A 16,715-nucleotide genomic window follows, 5' to 3' on the forward strand; every position below is an offset into this window, starting at 1 on the left:
AGAGCCCCTGACATTTGTCTTTGTCCAGTTTCCGACGCTGCACACAGTCAAAGGCCATGTGGACGGACCCCTCGGCAGGGATGCGCATGCGTCCTGTCCACTGGCCGCACCGTGGACTTCGTCCCCCGGGAAGGGCCGCTTTGCACCTGCTGGAGGCAGTTCCAGGATTCCTTCACCCAGTGTCTTATGGGGCTGACCATGTTTCAGTGCACAGTCCAGGGGCATTTGGGACATTCCCAGTGTGGTGCAGCCACCGCCTGGTTCCAGGACACTCTGTCATCCCAGGGAAGTCCCGTCCCCCTCAAGCGGTCACCCCCCGCCTCCCCCACCCTCCCCCGTCCGTTCTCTACTTCTCCTTTGAAGAGTCTGGAACACCTCATTGGTTCCTCATGAGTAATGAGTCAAACAACATTTTTAACCCGTGGTTATTTTTTTAAACGACCTTTTGACAACTGTCCTGCCCTTGGCTGAGCCACAGTTTCCAGTGGGCCTGAGGTCCTCACTGGCCTGCGCCCTGTGGGACACGAGGGCTGAGAATCCGGTCATGGGGGGCAGGGCAAGCACCCCATGTGGACTTTCCCAGTCTTGTCTCTTGGGTGGAGGTGAGTCACCCAGCTGGCACTCTGCCGTGCTGGGACAGTGTGCACCGGGTCATTTTCATGTGCCTGGGGCTGTGTCGACCGTGTGAGAGGTTTTCAGCAGCTGGTAGGGCTCAGCGCCAAGCAGTGAAGTAGATCTGAGAAGAGGCAAGAGATGCTCCATCGTTTGGCGTCCCTGGGCATGCATTGTAGTCGTGAGCATCTGCTGAGCAGAGCAGGACCTTCTCTGCGGGATGCGCTGGGCCCCTGTGGTGGTGGCCAGGACTTGGCCTGGCCTGTCCTCCAGGAGGATACGGACCACCCCCAGCCCCGGCCCCTGCACCCCCTGCTCCCAGCAGATGCAAGACTCAAGTGTGATTCTGTTTGAAGCCTCTGCTTTGTGCAGGTTGAACCTGCAAGGGGCCTGAGTCACAGCAGGACCAGCAGGTTTGACGTGTGTCAGTGTGACTCCTGCTCTTCCTGCCCCCGCAGTGCGTGGGGACGACGGGTCTGGCCCGGCTCTCCCCAAACCAGCAGCACCAAACGAGGGGTCGTGACTTTGAGCAGAAAGAGGAAGCCTCTGAGGGCCCCACAGGGTGGCTTCCTGGGGGACGGAGCCTGTCCCTGAGGAGGGCTGGCGTGGCGGAGGCAGGGGCTGTGTGGGCTGCAGCAGGTGCGAGCTGCAGGTGCTTCTGGACGGTGTGGCCAGCCCTCCGTGCCGGCTGCTGTTGGCTGGTTGCTCTGAGCGGGGGGCTTCCGCCCTGACTGCAGCCTGCTTTCTCGGGCTGTGATCATTCCCTCGGTTGTAATATTTTCCAACAGCTTTATTTTTTAAAGATTTTATTTATTTATTTGAGAGGGAGAGTGAGAAGGAGCACAAGCAGGAGGAGCAGCAGAGGGAGAGGGAGAAGCAGCCTCCCTGTCAAGCAGGGAGCCCAATGTGGGACTTGATCCCAGGACCCTGAGATCATGACCTGAGCTGAAGGCAGACGTGTCACCCACTGAGCCCCCTAGGCCCCCACATCCATCGTCTTATAAAAGATTCTGTCTTGTAAAGAAGGCAGGGCTCGTGTTATGTAGATGTGCCACCAGGAAAACCACCTCTGCGTTGGGTCAGTCTCTCGTTGCTGTTCACGCCCACACGAGGCGAGAGCGTGGGGACCACTTCTAGCGTGGCAGGTGCCCCTGTTGTCAATACTGAATGGCCAGGGACCCTACTTTCTGCACCATACCTGGGCTTCAGGGTGGAGCTGGTGAGATGTCCCCACGTCTGCACCGGCGAGAAGCTGAGTTCCCAGGGCCTGCCGCCCGGTGTTCATTGTGCGGCTCCGCACCCGCACCCGTCATGGGCTCTGCAGACAGCGTCAGGTGGAGTCAGGGTGCTTGCAGCTTCTGGAGCTGTAGCCGGGTCTCAGCCAAGCCTGACAGCTTCCCATCCTGACCAGACCGAGTTGAATCAGCTGCCAGGAGAAGCAGGTCACTGACTGTTACCCCGTGTCCCTTAAATCCAGCCTGTGAATCTTCTGTCTGCTATAGAACCGCACCTCGGCCCCCCGGGGAGGCTGCATGTGCACAGAAGCCGCTGTGTGCTCAGCCGCTGTGTGCTCAGCATCTCTAACCCAGGGATCCTGGGGGCCGAGCTATGTTTCTTAATCCTCTCTCCAGGGCCTCTCTTAATTTTATGCCCTACTGAGTGTCCACTGGAATGGGAACTTCGGCTGTGAACCCCTGTCCCCGATCCCAGTCCTTACCCGTAGCCAGCATAGGCCTCTGCAAGGTTCCGGATGGTCCTGGGCCGTGTTGCTTCTAGAAGAGGCTTCCCGTTGGTAATGGGAGCCCTGGCTCCTGCACACATGACCCCTGAGACTGAGCCCCAGAAGTCTGCAGTCCATGGGAGGTTTGAGTCCCCCCACCGCATCCTCCCCAGGAAGCCTGCCCTGCTGCGGCTCTTGGGGGCCTAGCCTGGCCTACCCTGGCCTACCCTGACTCGGGGGGCCAAGGGGGCTCTCCCTCCCATGTCAGAAAACCCCCTGCTCTGGCGTTAACCTTTCACATCACAAATCGTCTGCTTGCAAAAGGCACATTAAAAGAGAACACTTATATTTAAAAGTAGATTCTAGAATGCGTGTTCGAGCAGAAAAGCGGCTCACGTGAGGGATTTGCTTTCCTAGCCTGAGGTGGTTTGGAGGAAGCTTTGCATCAGTGGGTTCTCTGTGTGGGGACAGAGTGGAGGCAACCTTCCCTCACCAGCATGGCCCATCCGTCTGACGAGGGTCCAAGAGACACAGCCTGAACCCCGAAGGGGTGCTGCCCGTGTCACAGGGACCAGCCGTCTGGGAGGCTGGCTTCGAGGGCCGATGGTCGGGGTGCAGGGGGTGCCACCTGTAGGTGAGCTTCCCTGGAGCATGTGACCCAACGGGCCCAGAGGGCCTCCGTGGCTTCCTGGGATAGGGTCCACAGGGACGCCTGTCTGCAGTGGATGTAATTTTATGTCTCACCTGCAATTTTTCTGTTACACCCAAAGTCGTACAGCCTGGGCAGACGCGCTGATGGGAGGCAGAGAGCCATCTGCCCTGAGCACCTTTGTTGTGTTGGCGCCAGATAGCTAACAATCCCACGGTCTTGCCGAGCCGTGGCGCGAGCCACCTGGCTGTCGGGGCGGGGGGCATCTGTGGGGGGGCCACCGTCCGTGGGATGGGTGCTTCGTGCACAGCAGGTGGCGTGCGGTGTCCTGCAGCGCGGGGAGAGAGACTGCTGTGTGTGTTTGAGGACCTGGGAGGGTCTGTCTGGCGGTCCAGCTGCAGCCCCGGATGCGGTCACCCCCACGTGGCCCAGGACCACCCCTGAGGGCGCCCAGGGTCCCATGGCGCTGATCTGACGGTGAGCGGTCTGGACTTTTCGTGTCTGAAGACTGTGTACGTGAGGGGCTCACATCTCACGACTGGTTAACATCAGTGTGGAACCAACTTCCTCCCAACTCGGGTCTGCACATGGTCTTAGCCCAAAGTCCAACCCAAGGCCCACGGTACAGACTGAGCGACAGGCCAACCGACAGGCCGCTGATGAGGCGTGGGCGGAGCTGTGGGTGCACCTTGCTGAGGCCGGGGCTCCTTGGAGCCAGGACTGGGGGGCAGGCCCTCTGGCTGTGACAGCCGCACAGCGCTGACCCCATTGGGTCTTTGGTGACCAGGAGCTGCCACGCTGTCGGCCACAGCTGGTCCTGCACTGGCTCTGACATCAGAGCCTCACGGGGACGATACCACTTGCTCATGCGTCACACCTGCTGCACAGTCCGACACCATGGGGCCACGGAGCTGGTGCAGCGGCCGGTGAGAGCTATGGGCGTGGATAACAGCACAGGCTGTAAAGGCCCAGGGTCAGGAGGGACTGACCGGAGGTGGTTCTGTTCATGATGCTGGGAGCTTCCTGTGATCGTGCTTTGGATGTGTATTGGACTAAACGAAATATGTTCTAAGAGCTAACATCCCCTGTTTGTTCTTACTCTTTCAATGTGACTTTTGGGTGCATCTGAAACGACACATGTGGCTCACCTGGCATTTCTGTTGGAAGCACGGATCTGGACTGCTTTTTTTTTTTTTTCTAAACATTTTACTTATTATTTAAGAGAGAAAGAGAGAGTGCGAGCGCATGTGCGCACGAACAGGGGGAGGGGCAGAGGAAGGAGCACACTCCCTGCCAAGCAGGGAGCCCGATGCAGGACTCGATACCAGGACACTGAGATCATGACCTGATCTGAAGGCAGACGCTTCAGAGACGGAGCCACACAGGCGCCCTGGACCACTTCTGTGACTTCCCGCATCTGTCAGGCCGGCCCGGGGTGGGGATGCTGATTCGTCATGGATCCTTGGGGCCTGGAGTATAGGGCAAGAGCCTCTGTGAGCCTCCTTGGTCCTGCATCCCTGCCGCACTGACTCATGGGGGGCAACCCTTGCCAGAGACATGGGCTTGGTGCTCAGACTGCATCTCCTGCGGGGGGACCCAGCCCCCTGCTTTGTGAACGTGCTCGGTCCCTGAAGGGCCACCCTGGCTCCCCGATCCCTGAGCCTGTGTCCCTGTGTACTGTGCATAAGGGGCCGAGCCATGGCCCGCAGCCTGGCCTCTACATGACCACCTCCTGCACACGCTGCGTGGCAGTGGCATCGGCAAACCACTGGCTGTGTCCTGGCAGGAGGGGAATGGGCACGGAACCCTGTCCTGGCAGGAGGGGGATGGGCGCAGGACCCTGTCCTGGGGGGAGGGGGATGGGCACAAGACCCTGTCCTGGCGGGAGGGGGGTCAGCAGGGGACCCTGTCCTGTCTCTGGGTGCAGGGTTGCTGTGGCTTCCCGGGGCCCCGCTGATGGGGGGCTGGGCTGGAGCCCTGGGGAGCACCCTGCAGGCGGGTCCACATCTGGCTGGGCTATTTATATCCCACAATGGCCCGTTTTGCTCCGGCGCTGCTGTCATGCTCGTGGGTGAAGCCAGTGAAACGGGCCTTTCATCACCCGCTGCTGGGGCGTCAGCCGCGTTCTCGTCTACATGCCCGTCCCCAGGCTCTCCCCTCGGCCCGCTGCCGTCTGGGGCACACACGGCCTGGGCGCGGCATTGGGATGGCCTGGCTGGCCCAGGGCGGCAAGCCCCGGCTCCCCTCTGGCCCCTCCAGACCCCGTCTGTGCGCTGACCTCCCCTGCTGGGCACTGGGGCCTCCGCATGGGGTGTGCACTCCGGTGTCGGGGAGGACGGAGAGACCGCGGGACCAGTAAGTGGGTTACGAGCCGTGAGGTGGTCCCGGGAGCACAGGAGGGAAGCCCAGCGGAGGGCACACCGGGAAGGAGGGCCTCGCTGAGGAGGGTGGTTGGGGAAGGGGAGACGGGCTGCGCCTGGGTTTGGGGATAGCGCTCCAGGTGGGAGGGAACAGCAGCCACAAAGGCACTGAGGCTGCAGCGGGCCTCCCGTGTTTCGGGCACAAGAGGGACCTGGGAGCTGCTTGGCACTGGGGATGCCGAGGTGGGAGCCCAGAGCCAAGGGTTTGGGTGGCCCACGGCTTCTGGGGCATGGGACATGGTGGGGGCAGGGGGGCTGCGAGGTGGTCTGGAGAGGACGTGGTGGCACAGGCCGGCTGGCTACAGCAGCCAGGGTGGGAGGATGGCCGGCTGGGCCTTCCCCGGGAGCAGAGTTGGGGGACTTGCTGACTGATCGGGGTGGGTGGGGGTCGAGGATGCCCCGGGGCTGGGCAGAGCAGCTGGAAGCATGGAGGGTCCCGTGGGGGCAGCTCCCCGAGCCCCTAGGAAGTGTCTCAACCTTGGGAGGTGGGGTGGCAGGCTCGGGGTCAGGTGAGGCATGGAGGGGAGGAAGGCCTGGGGCCCTAAGCCTGGCACTGGACGATGTCTGCGGACCTGCCAATGGGTGGGCACCTGCTGCAGCAGCGTGTGGGTCTCCAGACGGGTGGGCTGCTTGCTGTCAAAGAGCCTCCATCTATCCATCCATCTGTCCGTCTATCCGTCAGGTGAAGCTGGCTGTGTGGGAATCAGGATGGACGGCCCTCGGGGAGCATGTTACGACCCGGGGGTGGGACGTGGCATGGAGGTGGGGAGGGGTCTCGGTGGCTGTGTGTGCGGGGCGGCGAGGGTGGGCTGCTTAGGGCACACGTCCCAGGGTGCACCCCGGTGGAGCTGTTGGGTACATAGGCCTCTGGAGGCTGGCGGGGGGAAGGGGGTGTGTGGGGGAGGCAGAGCCAGCCACAGGGGAGCCCTGGCTGGCTGTTAGGACGGTGCACAGCCTGTGTGGTGTGGGAGCGGGGGGCTCTTAGGAAGGAGGCGCCTCCCTGCTCCGGGGCAGACCTCAGCACCGACACTCTTCGTGCCTATCTCCCAGGAAAGGGATAAGTGACTACCTGGAGTCGTGGACGACCCCCCTCCCCGCCCCATCTGAGGCCAGGGGATGCTCATTTTTGCAGGCACACAGTAGCCAGGGTCTGCACCCTGCCTCCCTGTAACCCGAGAGAGGCCGGTGCCTCTGTTACAGACAGGAGGTGCTGCATCTTGTCCTCGTGGCTGTATCGGGTTGGGAAGAGGGATGATTACCCCCTGGCCAGGGTTCCTTTATGACCTAGCACTGGGTCCCACGCGGAGCCACTCACCCACGCTCCCGGATTAGACCTGTGGTCCCTTGTGAACTCGAGAACGGCCGTCAACAAAGTCAGGCTCCGGTCCCTGGAACTTTGGGTGCAGCTATGTCTAGACACAGGGTCTGTGCCTGTGTGGTTCCATGAAGGGTGTTGACATGGGGACGAGATCCTGGGTGGCCTGGTGGGCCCTCAATGCACCACAGTGACCTTCTGAGAGTGAGGCAGGAGTCAGGCCGTTGAGGACAAGAGGAGGACATGACGTGAGGACAGAAGACAGGTCGGAGTTGCATGGGCACAGTGGCTGGTTTTAGGTGTTAGCTTGGCTGGCCGCCGGTGCCCAGATACTTGGTCCAGTGGGATCTGGGCATGTCTGCAAGGGTGTTTCTGGATGGGATTAGTGTTTGAATCAGAAGACCGAGTAAAGCAGATTGTCATCCTCAATGAGGGTGGGCCTCGTCCAATCAGTCGAGGGCCTGAACGGAGCTGAGAGGTGGTGTAAGTGAGAATTCCCGTGCTGGCTGCGCAGCTGCTCTGAGCTGGGTCGCTGTCATCTCTGGCTCCCAGATCTGGACTGCAGCTAGGACTCATGTCCTCCGCTCCCCTGGGGTGTCCAGCTTGCCGACTGCACATATCAGGACCAATCAGCCTGCAGGACCATGTGATATGATTTATAATAAGTAATCTCTTTCTGTGTGTACATCCCATCGATTCTGTGCCCCTGGGGACCCTGACTAATGCCATGGCCGCGAATGAAGGGATGCCGGCAGCCACCAGAAGCTGGAGAAGGCAGGGAGGGGGTCCTCCCCCAGAGCCCCCAGAGGGGCACGGCCCTGCTGACCCCATCATTTCAGCCCAGCAAGACCGATTTTAGACTTGCGGCCTCCAGGACTGCGGGAGAATAGATTTCTGTTGTTCTGAGCCACCCAGTTTATGGTCATTTGTTAGAGACGCCACAGGAAGGGAAGACGCAGCCAGTGTAAACAGTGCTGCCCTAAATAGGGTGGCCACACGCAGGGACTGTAATTCAGTGCGTGGCCTTCAGGGAGAGGTACCGCTGGGTCGGGGTCGGGGGGCGCCTCTTTGTTCTACAGATTGTGCCACATGCATCTGCGCGGGTGTCTGACAGCTGCTGCCTCCCCGTGAGGCCGTGTGCCCGCCCTGAGCGCGGCGGGCACGAGGGGACTGCCTGACCCGTCGGCCTGCAAGGGGCAGAGCTGCAGGACGTGCGGGCCCCGCGCCGCCAAGGTGGGCTCTTCGCTCACAGGTGCAGCGATCCCTCTGTGTGTGAATCATCCACTCGTGTTCTGGGCCCGTGTCCTTCCTCGCCCGTCTGTAGATGTTCACGGGCGTGGGTAATTCCCTTCTGCCCTGAAGATACGGGCTCCCCGCTCTGTTGTTTGGTCCTTTCTTGGGTCACTGTGTCATTTGCCACCAACATGAGGTCATTTTGCAGCTGACTCTCAGTGTGTCTCTCGTCACCTCTGGTTTCTGGCTCCCGGGTCTGCCGGGAAGATCACCCAGGCTGTCTCTCGATTGCCTGGCGATTGTTGCTTTGCATCAGCTCTTGAGCGCATCTAGTATGCTCTCGCGTAATGTGGGATCAGATTTTTGAGGGCGGAGGAGCCTGATTTTATGTCCTTCCACTGTGCCACACCAAGTAGTCGGCCAGTGAGTTGAGCTTCCAGTCTGCAAGGTGTCCTGGGCTCACATACGTGGGTTCCCTTTGGGGGTTCTCGCATCCATCCCACTGACCTGGGTGCCTTTGGTGCACCAGTGTCTCACTGATAGCGGCTGTGTGGTATGTTTCCACAGCTGAGGAAGGAACCCCCTTTCCTGTGCTCCGGGACACGGTGAGATGTTATGGCGACAATCCTGGGTGTGCACCTGTGAGCCCGTGTGCACACTGACACGTTCCCATGGCTTGTGGGCAGAGGATGATTTGGGTGGACACAGGATAGCTGTGCTGCCAGGGGCAGCAGAGAGGTCAGTGTGGTGTAGGTGCAGCGGGGAGCCAGACGCAAGGGACAGAGGGACAGTCACACTGCATTAAACTACTCCTCGGCACACACAGAGTTTTAAAGGTTTATGAAATAAGTGAAGCAGTAGCATCTGAGGAACAAGGCCCTGAACACACAGGGTCACCACGGGGGAGTGGCCCCATAGTACATCCCAGTGGCTCCACCATCATGTTGGCCATGGCCTGGGTTTCTTCCGTGCATGAGTGCTTTTCTTTGTGGATGGTGGGACATGTGTGCACATGTGGGGGTGTGCGTGTGCATGTGGGGGGTACGCGTGCATGGCAGGAGTGTGCATGTGCCTGGGGGTGCAGTGTGTGTGCATGGTGGGGGGGGTGCATGTATGTGGCAGTGTGTGTGTGTACATGGATGGTGCCTGTGCACGGTGGGGTATATGTATGCACGGCAGGGGTGCACGTGTGCATGGGAGGGGTGCATGTGCACGGCAGGTGGGCACGCATGTGCATGTGCAGGGGAGTAGTGTGTGCATGGCGGGGGTACATGCATACATGGGAGGGGTGCATGTGCACGACAGGTGGGCACACGTGTGCATGTGCAGGGGAGTAGTGTGTGCATGGCGGGGGTACATGCATACATGGGAGGGGTGCGTGTGCACAGCAGGGGTGCTCGTGTGCACAGGAGAGATGCAGTTGCATCGCTGTATGCAGTTGTCGGAGCCAGTGCACACATGTCGCAGCTGGGTATTGTGTCTGACTGGGCACCCTCATCATATCAGTCACTGGCTCAGGCCCTCTGAGCAGCAGCACCCTTTGTCCTCAGACATCCCTGGTGTCCTCCAAATGCCTCCGTGTTCGCCCTACACAGTCTGTGCCTGGGCTTCTGCCACCCAAGCTGGGGTGCACCCCCCTCCATGCCGGGAGCCTGGAGAGGTCCTGCCTGCACTCACCCTCTTTTGACCCTGGCCCTGCCCACACAGCGGGTGGAGGTGTCCCTGGAGCTCCATGCGCTGCACCCCACACAGGACTGAGGACTAGCACCTGAGGACGCTGGCCTCAGCTGGAGTGGGGTGGGGTGGGTGTGGGCACCGCAGGCCCAGGCTGTCCACTCACTCTCTGCCCCACACAAGTCCTCCTTCAGTAGCTCATGCTGGGGGCCGCCCAGCCTGCTTCATGGCTGGCAGGCCTGGGGGGGGCAGGGTCCACAGTACAAGGCAGGCTCACTTCTTTCCCAAATACCAGTGTGACTGGAGTCTTCCCAGGACCAGACTGTGGCCCATCTGCTCTGAGGTCAGCAGAGGGTGACCTGGGAGCTTCTCCATGGGAGAAAAATGGGGAGTACACCCTGTGGGCAGGAGGGGAGGATGGAGAGCAGGCCCCCTGGGAGGAGGGGGAGGAGGATGGGGAGTTGGCCCCTGGGAGGAGAAGAGGAGGAGGGGGAGCAAGTTCCTGGGAGGAGGGAGAGGAAGGAGAGGAGGGGAGAAGGAGGGAAAGCAGGCCTCTGGGAGGAGGGGGGGGGGAGGAGGAGGGGAGCAGGCCCCCTGGGGAGGATGGGAGGAAGATGGGGAGCAGGCCCCCTTGGAAGGGGGAGAGGAGGAGGGGGAGGAGGAAAGCAGGCTCCTTGGGGAGGAGGAGAGGTAGGAAGAGGGGGAGGAGAAGGGGGAGTGGGCTCCCTGGGAGGAGGGGGAGGAGAGACAGCAGGTCCCCTGGGAGGAGGGCAGGAAGCTGCAGGCCGAGGCCATGCTGGCGAGCAGGTGAGGAAGGACACCTCTGGGCTCCCGGGGCCCCTGCCTGGCCGGTGGCAGACTCACCCCCGCAGCTGAAGGACGTGCACGTGTACAGGTGCTGGAGCAGCATGTCTGGTGGGGAAGAGACATGTTTCAGCACATGTTTCAGCACATGGGAGCCTGGGGAGACACCCCCCCCACCATGTCCACTACTCCCTGTGCTCAGGGCAGGGGGCCCCTGCGGGAGGTGGTCACCCTGGCCCCAGCCTGTGCCAGGGAGCAGGGGGCCCGAGCTCACGGGGTATGGGTGCAGGCCCCGCAGGAAGGGCTGAGGCAGGAGGGGCAGGAGGCACTGGACTGGCGAGAAGTCTGGGAGGAGGACGGGCCGCCATCAGTGAGTGGAGGGTTGGGAGGCTGGGGGCCTGGGGGCCGGGCACTAGGGACCCTACAGCCCCAAGGAGGAGCCCCCAGGCTTGCAGGGTGCTGGCCTCTCCTCCCGCCCCTGGGCTCCTTTGCCCCCTTCTCAAGCTGGGACCCTGATGCAGCCCCTCCCCACCGTGCAGACCCCCAGGGAGCACCCCACTGTGGCCTGTCCATGGAGAACTCGTCCTTCCGGGGAGATCAGGGCCACTTACCCAGAGGGCCTGGGTGTGTTTGAAGGGTGAGGAGCGTGTGGCTCGTGTGGCTGGTGGAAGGTGCCCCAGCAGAGGGCAGAGACAAGGGGGTTGGCGTGGCCTTGTGCAGGGGAGGGGTCTCCAGGACAGAAGCCCGTGTCGGGGTGGCCCGCACGGCGAGGGCCAGGTTCCGAGAAAGGGTGATATCTGGACTGCTCCTGGTGAAACTGAGGCAGGCCGCTCTGTGCCCCTCAGGCCTCTCCACAGCCTGGCAGGTGCTGTGACAGGACCGGGTTCCAGTGGCAGAGTTACACGTGGTGCATCCTTGGGCTCAGGGTGTGGACTGATGCTCGAAACTGATGCTAAGATGTGAACTTGAGCACGAGCCCGCTGGTTTTCACTTGGCCGAAGTTTGTGCAGTGGGGTGGCCGCCTCCTTTCTCAGGAAGCGAAGCACGTACCTGAGGCAGGCTGGTGCAAGTAGAGCCCTCCCTGGCTCCTTACTGAGCCCTGGGTGGGCGCTGGGCCCAGGGTCCCGCTGGGTGCGCCCACTCTGAGCTGGGCCGCGGAGCCCGCACCGAGCACCTTTGTGACGGGGATGAGACTGAATTCAGCAGCTCGTCTTTACACGGGCGGCTCATTAGTGCTGATCTGTGAAAATATCCTCGGTTTCAGGGCGTGTCGCAGACTTGAGGAGAGTCTCCAGGTAGCAAATCTGCTACCAGATTTGGTGCGATTCCAATCAGAGCACGAGGAATACTTGAGTTTGTGGCCTCGGGACAGCCGTGAAGCCAGAAGCGCTGTGAGCCTCTCCTGACGACAGAGTAAAGGGTTTTTGTGATGCTGGCACGACGGAGGCCCCTGGCAGCCCATGCTGGGTGCAGTCTCGCTGTGTCTACTGTCCTGACCGTGTAGCCCCGGCTCCCCCGGCACACGTGCCCTGGAGCGCGGCCTCTTGGGCTCCGACGGCACCGCTTGGAGCTGCCCCATGCCGCTGGCCAGGGCACAAGTCCCCCCACAGGACCCATGCGAGCACCTGCTGTGGCCGCCCTGCCTGTCTCGCTGCTGCTCCCGGGCCTGGTGCTCAGTGCCGTCCCCAAAGGCTCGGGGCAGGGTAGAGGTCCCTGGAGCAGGTGCCTGGGACCAGGTGGGGCCCTTCCAGGCAGGGCCTGCATCCCTCAGCACTGGACGCGTCCCATATGCCAGCCCTCTGTCCTAGTGGCTCAGTGGCACTGTGGTTGGCCCGCAGAGGTCAGTGCCCTCGGCCACCAATCTGTGCGGCCGCGTCCCTGGCCCGCGTCCTCCCATGGTGGGGCACGCAGTTGTCTGGGGCCACAGTGGGGGCCTCCCTGCCTGCTGCCCATGTGCTCGGGTGTGTTCATGACCAGCTGTGGGCACTCCCATCCCCTCCCTGTTCCCTGTCCAGGTCCGCAGGGTCCTGGGGACGCCCTGTCCACCCTTCACAGGTGGCTAGCACGGGGGCCGTGCGGAGGGGCCGTGGTCAGCCCTTGGTTTGGTTTCCTAGCTGAGTCTCGTTGTGCCCAACTGTGCCGTGGTTGCGTCCCTGCCTCCCCTGCCCTGACTGCCAGCCTGGGTGCCCCGACTGTCCATGTTTCCCAGGCTGGACACTGAGGTTCAGAGGGGTCACCCAGGGCCCCTCAGGAGAGCCTGCCGGGGAGCAGCTCCCCCTTCCTCGGCCTGGAGCCCCAAGACATCAGGGACCAGCTGTGGCCTGGCCTGTGTGACCCTCAGGCTCTCGGCGGGACCCCTTGTTTGCCCTCTCGTGGTTCCTGGTCCCCTTCTTCCCGAGGGAGTGGTGTTCCTTCCCCCTCCTGGGCCAGGCCCCCCGGGGCCCTCAATGGGCCCACACAGGAGAACAATCAGGCCCACATCCCGCACAGCCTGCCATTGATAGGGAGAGAATGGGGCAAGCGTGTTCCACGGCCCGAGGGGGGCTCCCCGCGGGGCCTTGTCCTGTTGCTGAAGGGTCCCTTGTGGTGCCCGTGGCTGGTCCCCGCCCCCCCCCACACTGTGCCCTGGACACCTCGTGGTGCCAGGACAGACGCCCTGCAGGTCAGGCCCCCGCAAGCAGGGGGCGGTGGGGCCAGACGGGTCCTGAGCGCTGTCCCTCCGCGGCCAGCGTGGGTCGGGGACTGCGGCGAGCGCGGCCCTGGAGAGGTGAGGCCGGCTGGGCGGGCGGCAGGGGTCTGGCTTGTTGGCAGGAGTCCAGCGGGGTTTTTCCTGCTGGAAGAATCAGGAGCGTGTACCAACCCTGGGTGCCAAGACGCGTCTGGATCTGAGTTTGATCTTGTTCTCAGGCCTCGGGCGTGTGATGGCGTTCAGGCCCCTGAAGAAGTGGGGTGACGTGCGGCCATCCCCCCTCACTGACCGGGCACCCTGGCACGGGGAGGCCGGGTCCCCGCCCATCCCTGCGCTTCTCATCATTCTTGTGGACGGCCCTGTGCTTTCCCGGCTCTGCAGCTCCGCTGTGGACAAGCGAGCTGAGTGGGCAGGTGGGCATCCTCCCCCCCCCACCCGTGACCAAGGCATGAGTGGCCAGCTCTAGGGCCGGGGGAGTCTGTCTGTGATTCTGGGCGGGCGCTCAGTGGCCTGGATGGCTCGTCCAGGTCCCCGTGGATGCGTCACAGCAGATGTGTCTCAGCGTCTCATGGGCTCTGCAGGGAAGCCAGCGAAGGCCGTGGGCATCTTGGGAGTGGCGGGGGGCAGGTGGCTGGGGTCAGTAGGACAGGCTCCCGGCCCTGCTGGCTCTGCACACGGGGGCCGGCCAGGTGCCGTCCGGGGTCCCCACTGCATCGTACTTGGCACCACGAGGGTCATGCCAGGCGCCCTGGCCTGTCTGGCTCAGGAGACGGGCTGGTGCAGCCCCTGGGGTGGGTGGGGGGTGGGACCGGGCCCCCCACCCCAGAGACCCCGCAGCGCCTGCCTGAAGAGGCCTCTGGGGTTGAGGGGCTTCGTAGAAGGACCCAGTGGGGGGAGTGCCTGTGGCTGGGAACTGTGAGCGCTTGTTCTGGGGAATTCCTCTGGCCTGGCTCTCCACGGGGTGCTTGTAAACCTTCCAGAATTGGGGTAGAATTTGCATCTGAAAGACCAGTCGGGCCAGGCCGGCCTTGGAATGTGCTGGTTTCCTTGTTACTTGCCTCTCCTTGTTAACACTCAGTCACATTTTTATTCTGCCCACGTCCCTAAAACTCACATTACCTGGTGGGTGCCTTGCCCCTGGTTTCAGGGCGCACTCGACCGTGTTGGCACCTCCCTCATGGACTCCTACCCCCAGCCCCCAGAAAGTGTGCACCCTGCCGCCCCCCACAGCCCTGGGCCCCCACCCCCAGCACCAGACCCCCAGCCCCCGCGGAAGGTGTGCACCCTGCTGCCCCCCACCCCCAGCCCTGTAGTACCCCGTTCTGTAGGGCACCCAGGTGGGCTGGAGCTCACAGGAGGCACACAGGTGTGGTCTGGACATCCCAGGATCCCAGTTGCCTGTTACTTCTCTGCAGGAAGAAACTGGGAGTTTTAAATCCACAAACCTCACTTTTTCTACAAGAGCTGGGAGCTGTGCTCATCATGCGGGGCCATATCAAGTAGCCCTGGGGGCTGCAGGAGGCTGCACACCGGCCCCAGGCTCGTCCACCTCCTCACCCCTGGAACCTGCCCTGCAGTTGACCTTGAACGGTGTGGGGGAGGGGAGCTTCCATGTTCCCCAAAAGCCTGCTGTTGACCAGGAGCCTCACCTGTGACATCCACAGTTAGTTAACACATGTTTTGCATGTGGAATGCATCCTGTGCTCTGTTCTTGGCGTAAAGTCACGGGGGGAGGGGGGGGAGATGTCGTCAAGGGAACCATGGGGAGGGGAAAGGACATGCAGGGTATGCCCTATGCGTACCCCAAATAATCCACCTATGAGTGGACCGTACCCATGCAGTTCAAAGCAGTGTTGAAGGGTCAACCGTGTGTCATCCTACGTGGTAAAGGGACTTCACAGGTGTGATTGAGGGTCTTGAGTTAAGGACAGGATCCTGGGTCCTCCAGAGGGGCCTGAAATGTCATCACAGGTGCCTGATGAGAGACTCAGGAGGGCAGATGGGAAAGAAGATGCTAAGGTGCTATGCCACCAGATTGAGGGAGGGAGAAGCTTCTCCTCTCCTGTCTTAGGTTCTATCCGTGGGGCCTGAGAATTAAACTAAGAAATGAGAGATTAATAGGACAAAAGGCACACAAGTTGTACTATTGTCACATGCACAGGAGCTTCACAGGCAAGTAAAGACCCAAAGGAAGCAGTTAGACGGGGGTGGGGGGGTGGGGGGTGGGGGGGGGTGGTGGTGGTGGTGGTGGTGATACATCACTTAAGAGCGGTTAAGTTGTGAGGTGCTAAGGCCAAGGGAGGGCGGTTTGGGCTCCTGGGGCAGTAAACTGTGAGAAGGCAAATAGGAAACTGGTGAGTACGGGGTGTTCAGGAAGGTTTGCTGGGCAGACTCACGTTGGTGCCTTCCTGGGGTCACGCTGACCGAAAGTGTGTGTCGTGCGGGCTCGTGGGGAGGCAGCGAGCCCTTGTGCGTGCCGCTCCTCGGCTGCCTTCTGCTTAAAACTGTGCTTCTGCCAAAGTGGCCTGCGTGGCCTGGTGCATCCTGATCCTCTTCTCCGGCTCCGAAGCCTGAGGCAGGGACATGAGCCCCGGAGCACAGGAGGCCCCGGGGGCTGGGAAGGCAGCATGGGTCCCTCCACTGGATGCCCGGCAGCCCAGTGGGGCCCGCGTCAGGATGGCAAACCCCAGAGCCGCTGGCATGACCCATCGATGTCTGAACCCATGGAGTGTGTGGTGATTTTCTCTGGGAGGTCAGCACGGGTCCTTAGGCCGCGGTCTGCTGGCTCCTGCGGCTGGTCGGGGCGGGACGACCGTGTGGCCCTTCGTCTCCCCAGAGGCTCATGCCGCAAGCACTTACACATCCGGGGATGCAGCCGCGGCCACTCCTTGGGCAGGAGGCCGTGTGGTTGACAGTCTTGGAGACCCATGGCCATCCTGACTCACGCCTGCCAGTGGACCTGCTAGAGTCAGAGCCATGACATGAGGGCCTGGGCTGCGGGTGCCCCAGGCAGCCCAGATCTGCTCCCCCATCCCTGCTGAGGGCCTCCCTTCCCGGGTGCTGGAGGCGAGGAGGAGGATCAGGGACGCGGGGTGGCCTCACAGTTCCCCAGGTGTGTGGGGAGCAGGTGCCGCCCCGCCCGGTGATAGGACGGGACCTGAGGTTGGAGGCCGAGGCAGGAGTGCTGGAGCTGCGTAGATGAGGTGGCTTCCCCTCTGCGTGGCGGGCAAGCTCTTCCTGCGTGAGCTCTCTCCTGGGGGACAAGGTGTAGAAGGAATACAGCGTGGGATGTGCCAGGGCGGTCGTCTCCCAGGAGGCCCAGCAGACGCCCCAGCCATGCTTTGGGGCCAGCTCCATCACAGCTCAGACCTCGGGGGCAGCAGTGGGCAGCTGACATGGGTCACACGGCTCCAGCCCGGGCCTCCCATGCATCCCTCTTGGGGGGCAGCTGGACCACCAGCCCCCAGCAGGCACACAGACGTGGAGAGCAATGAGGCATCGACGATGACAGAAAGGAGAGGCCACGGGCGGCCCCGTCCGGTGGGGGGCCGGGAGGACGGATGTGTCCCTAAGGACAGTGGGAATGCGCCCCTGGGGCC

General features: G+C 62.3%; 1 protein-coding gene across 3 annotated transcripts in view; it reads left to right on the forward strand.

Annotated features, from left to right (window-relative positions):
* The first annotated feature begins 474 nt into the window (after positions 1 to 474).
* The window catches only part of SEMA4D (semaphorin 4D), a 62,981-nt gene continuing 46,740 nt past the window's right edge, over positions 475 to 16,715 (forward strand). Inside the window, exon 1 of one of the 3 annotated variants that reach the window (XM_077910322.1) lies at positions 475 to 602. In XM_077910322.1, coding sequence (XP_077766448.1) covers positions 568 to 602 — 35 coding nt within the window. In that variant the 5' untranslated portion in view covers positions 475 to 567. Of the gene's footprint in view, positions 603 to 5,118; positions 5,337 to 16,715 lie in introns of those variants that run through there. The other 2 variants (XM_077910337.1, XM_077910314.1) reach the window with 2 other exon arrangements.

This window comes from Canis aureus, chromosome 1 (genome assembly GCF_053574225.1).
Source record: "Canis aureus isolate CA01 chromosome 1, VMU_Caureus_v.1.0, whole genome shotgun sequence".
In the NCBI taxonomy this organism is placed as follows: domain Eukaryota; kingdom Metazoa; phylum Chordata; class Mammalia; order Carnivora; family Canidae; genus Canis; species Canis aureus.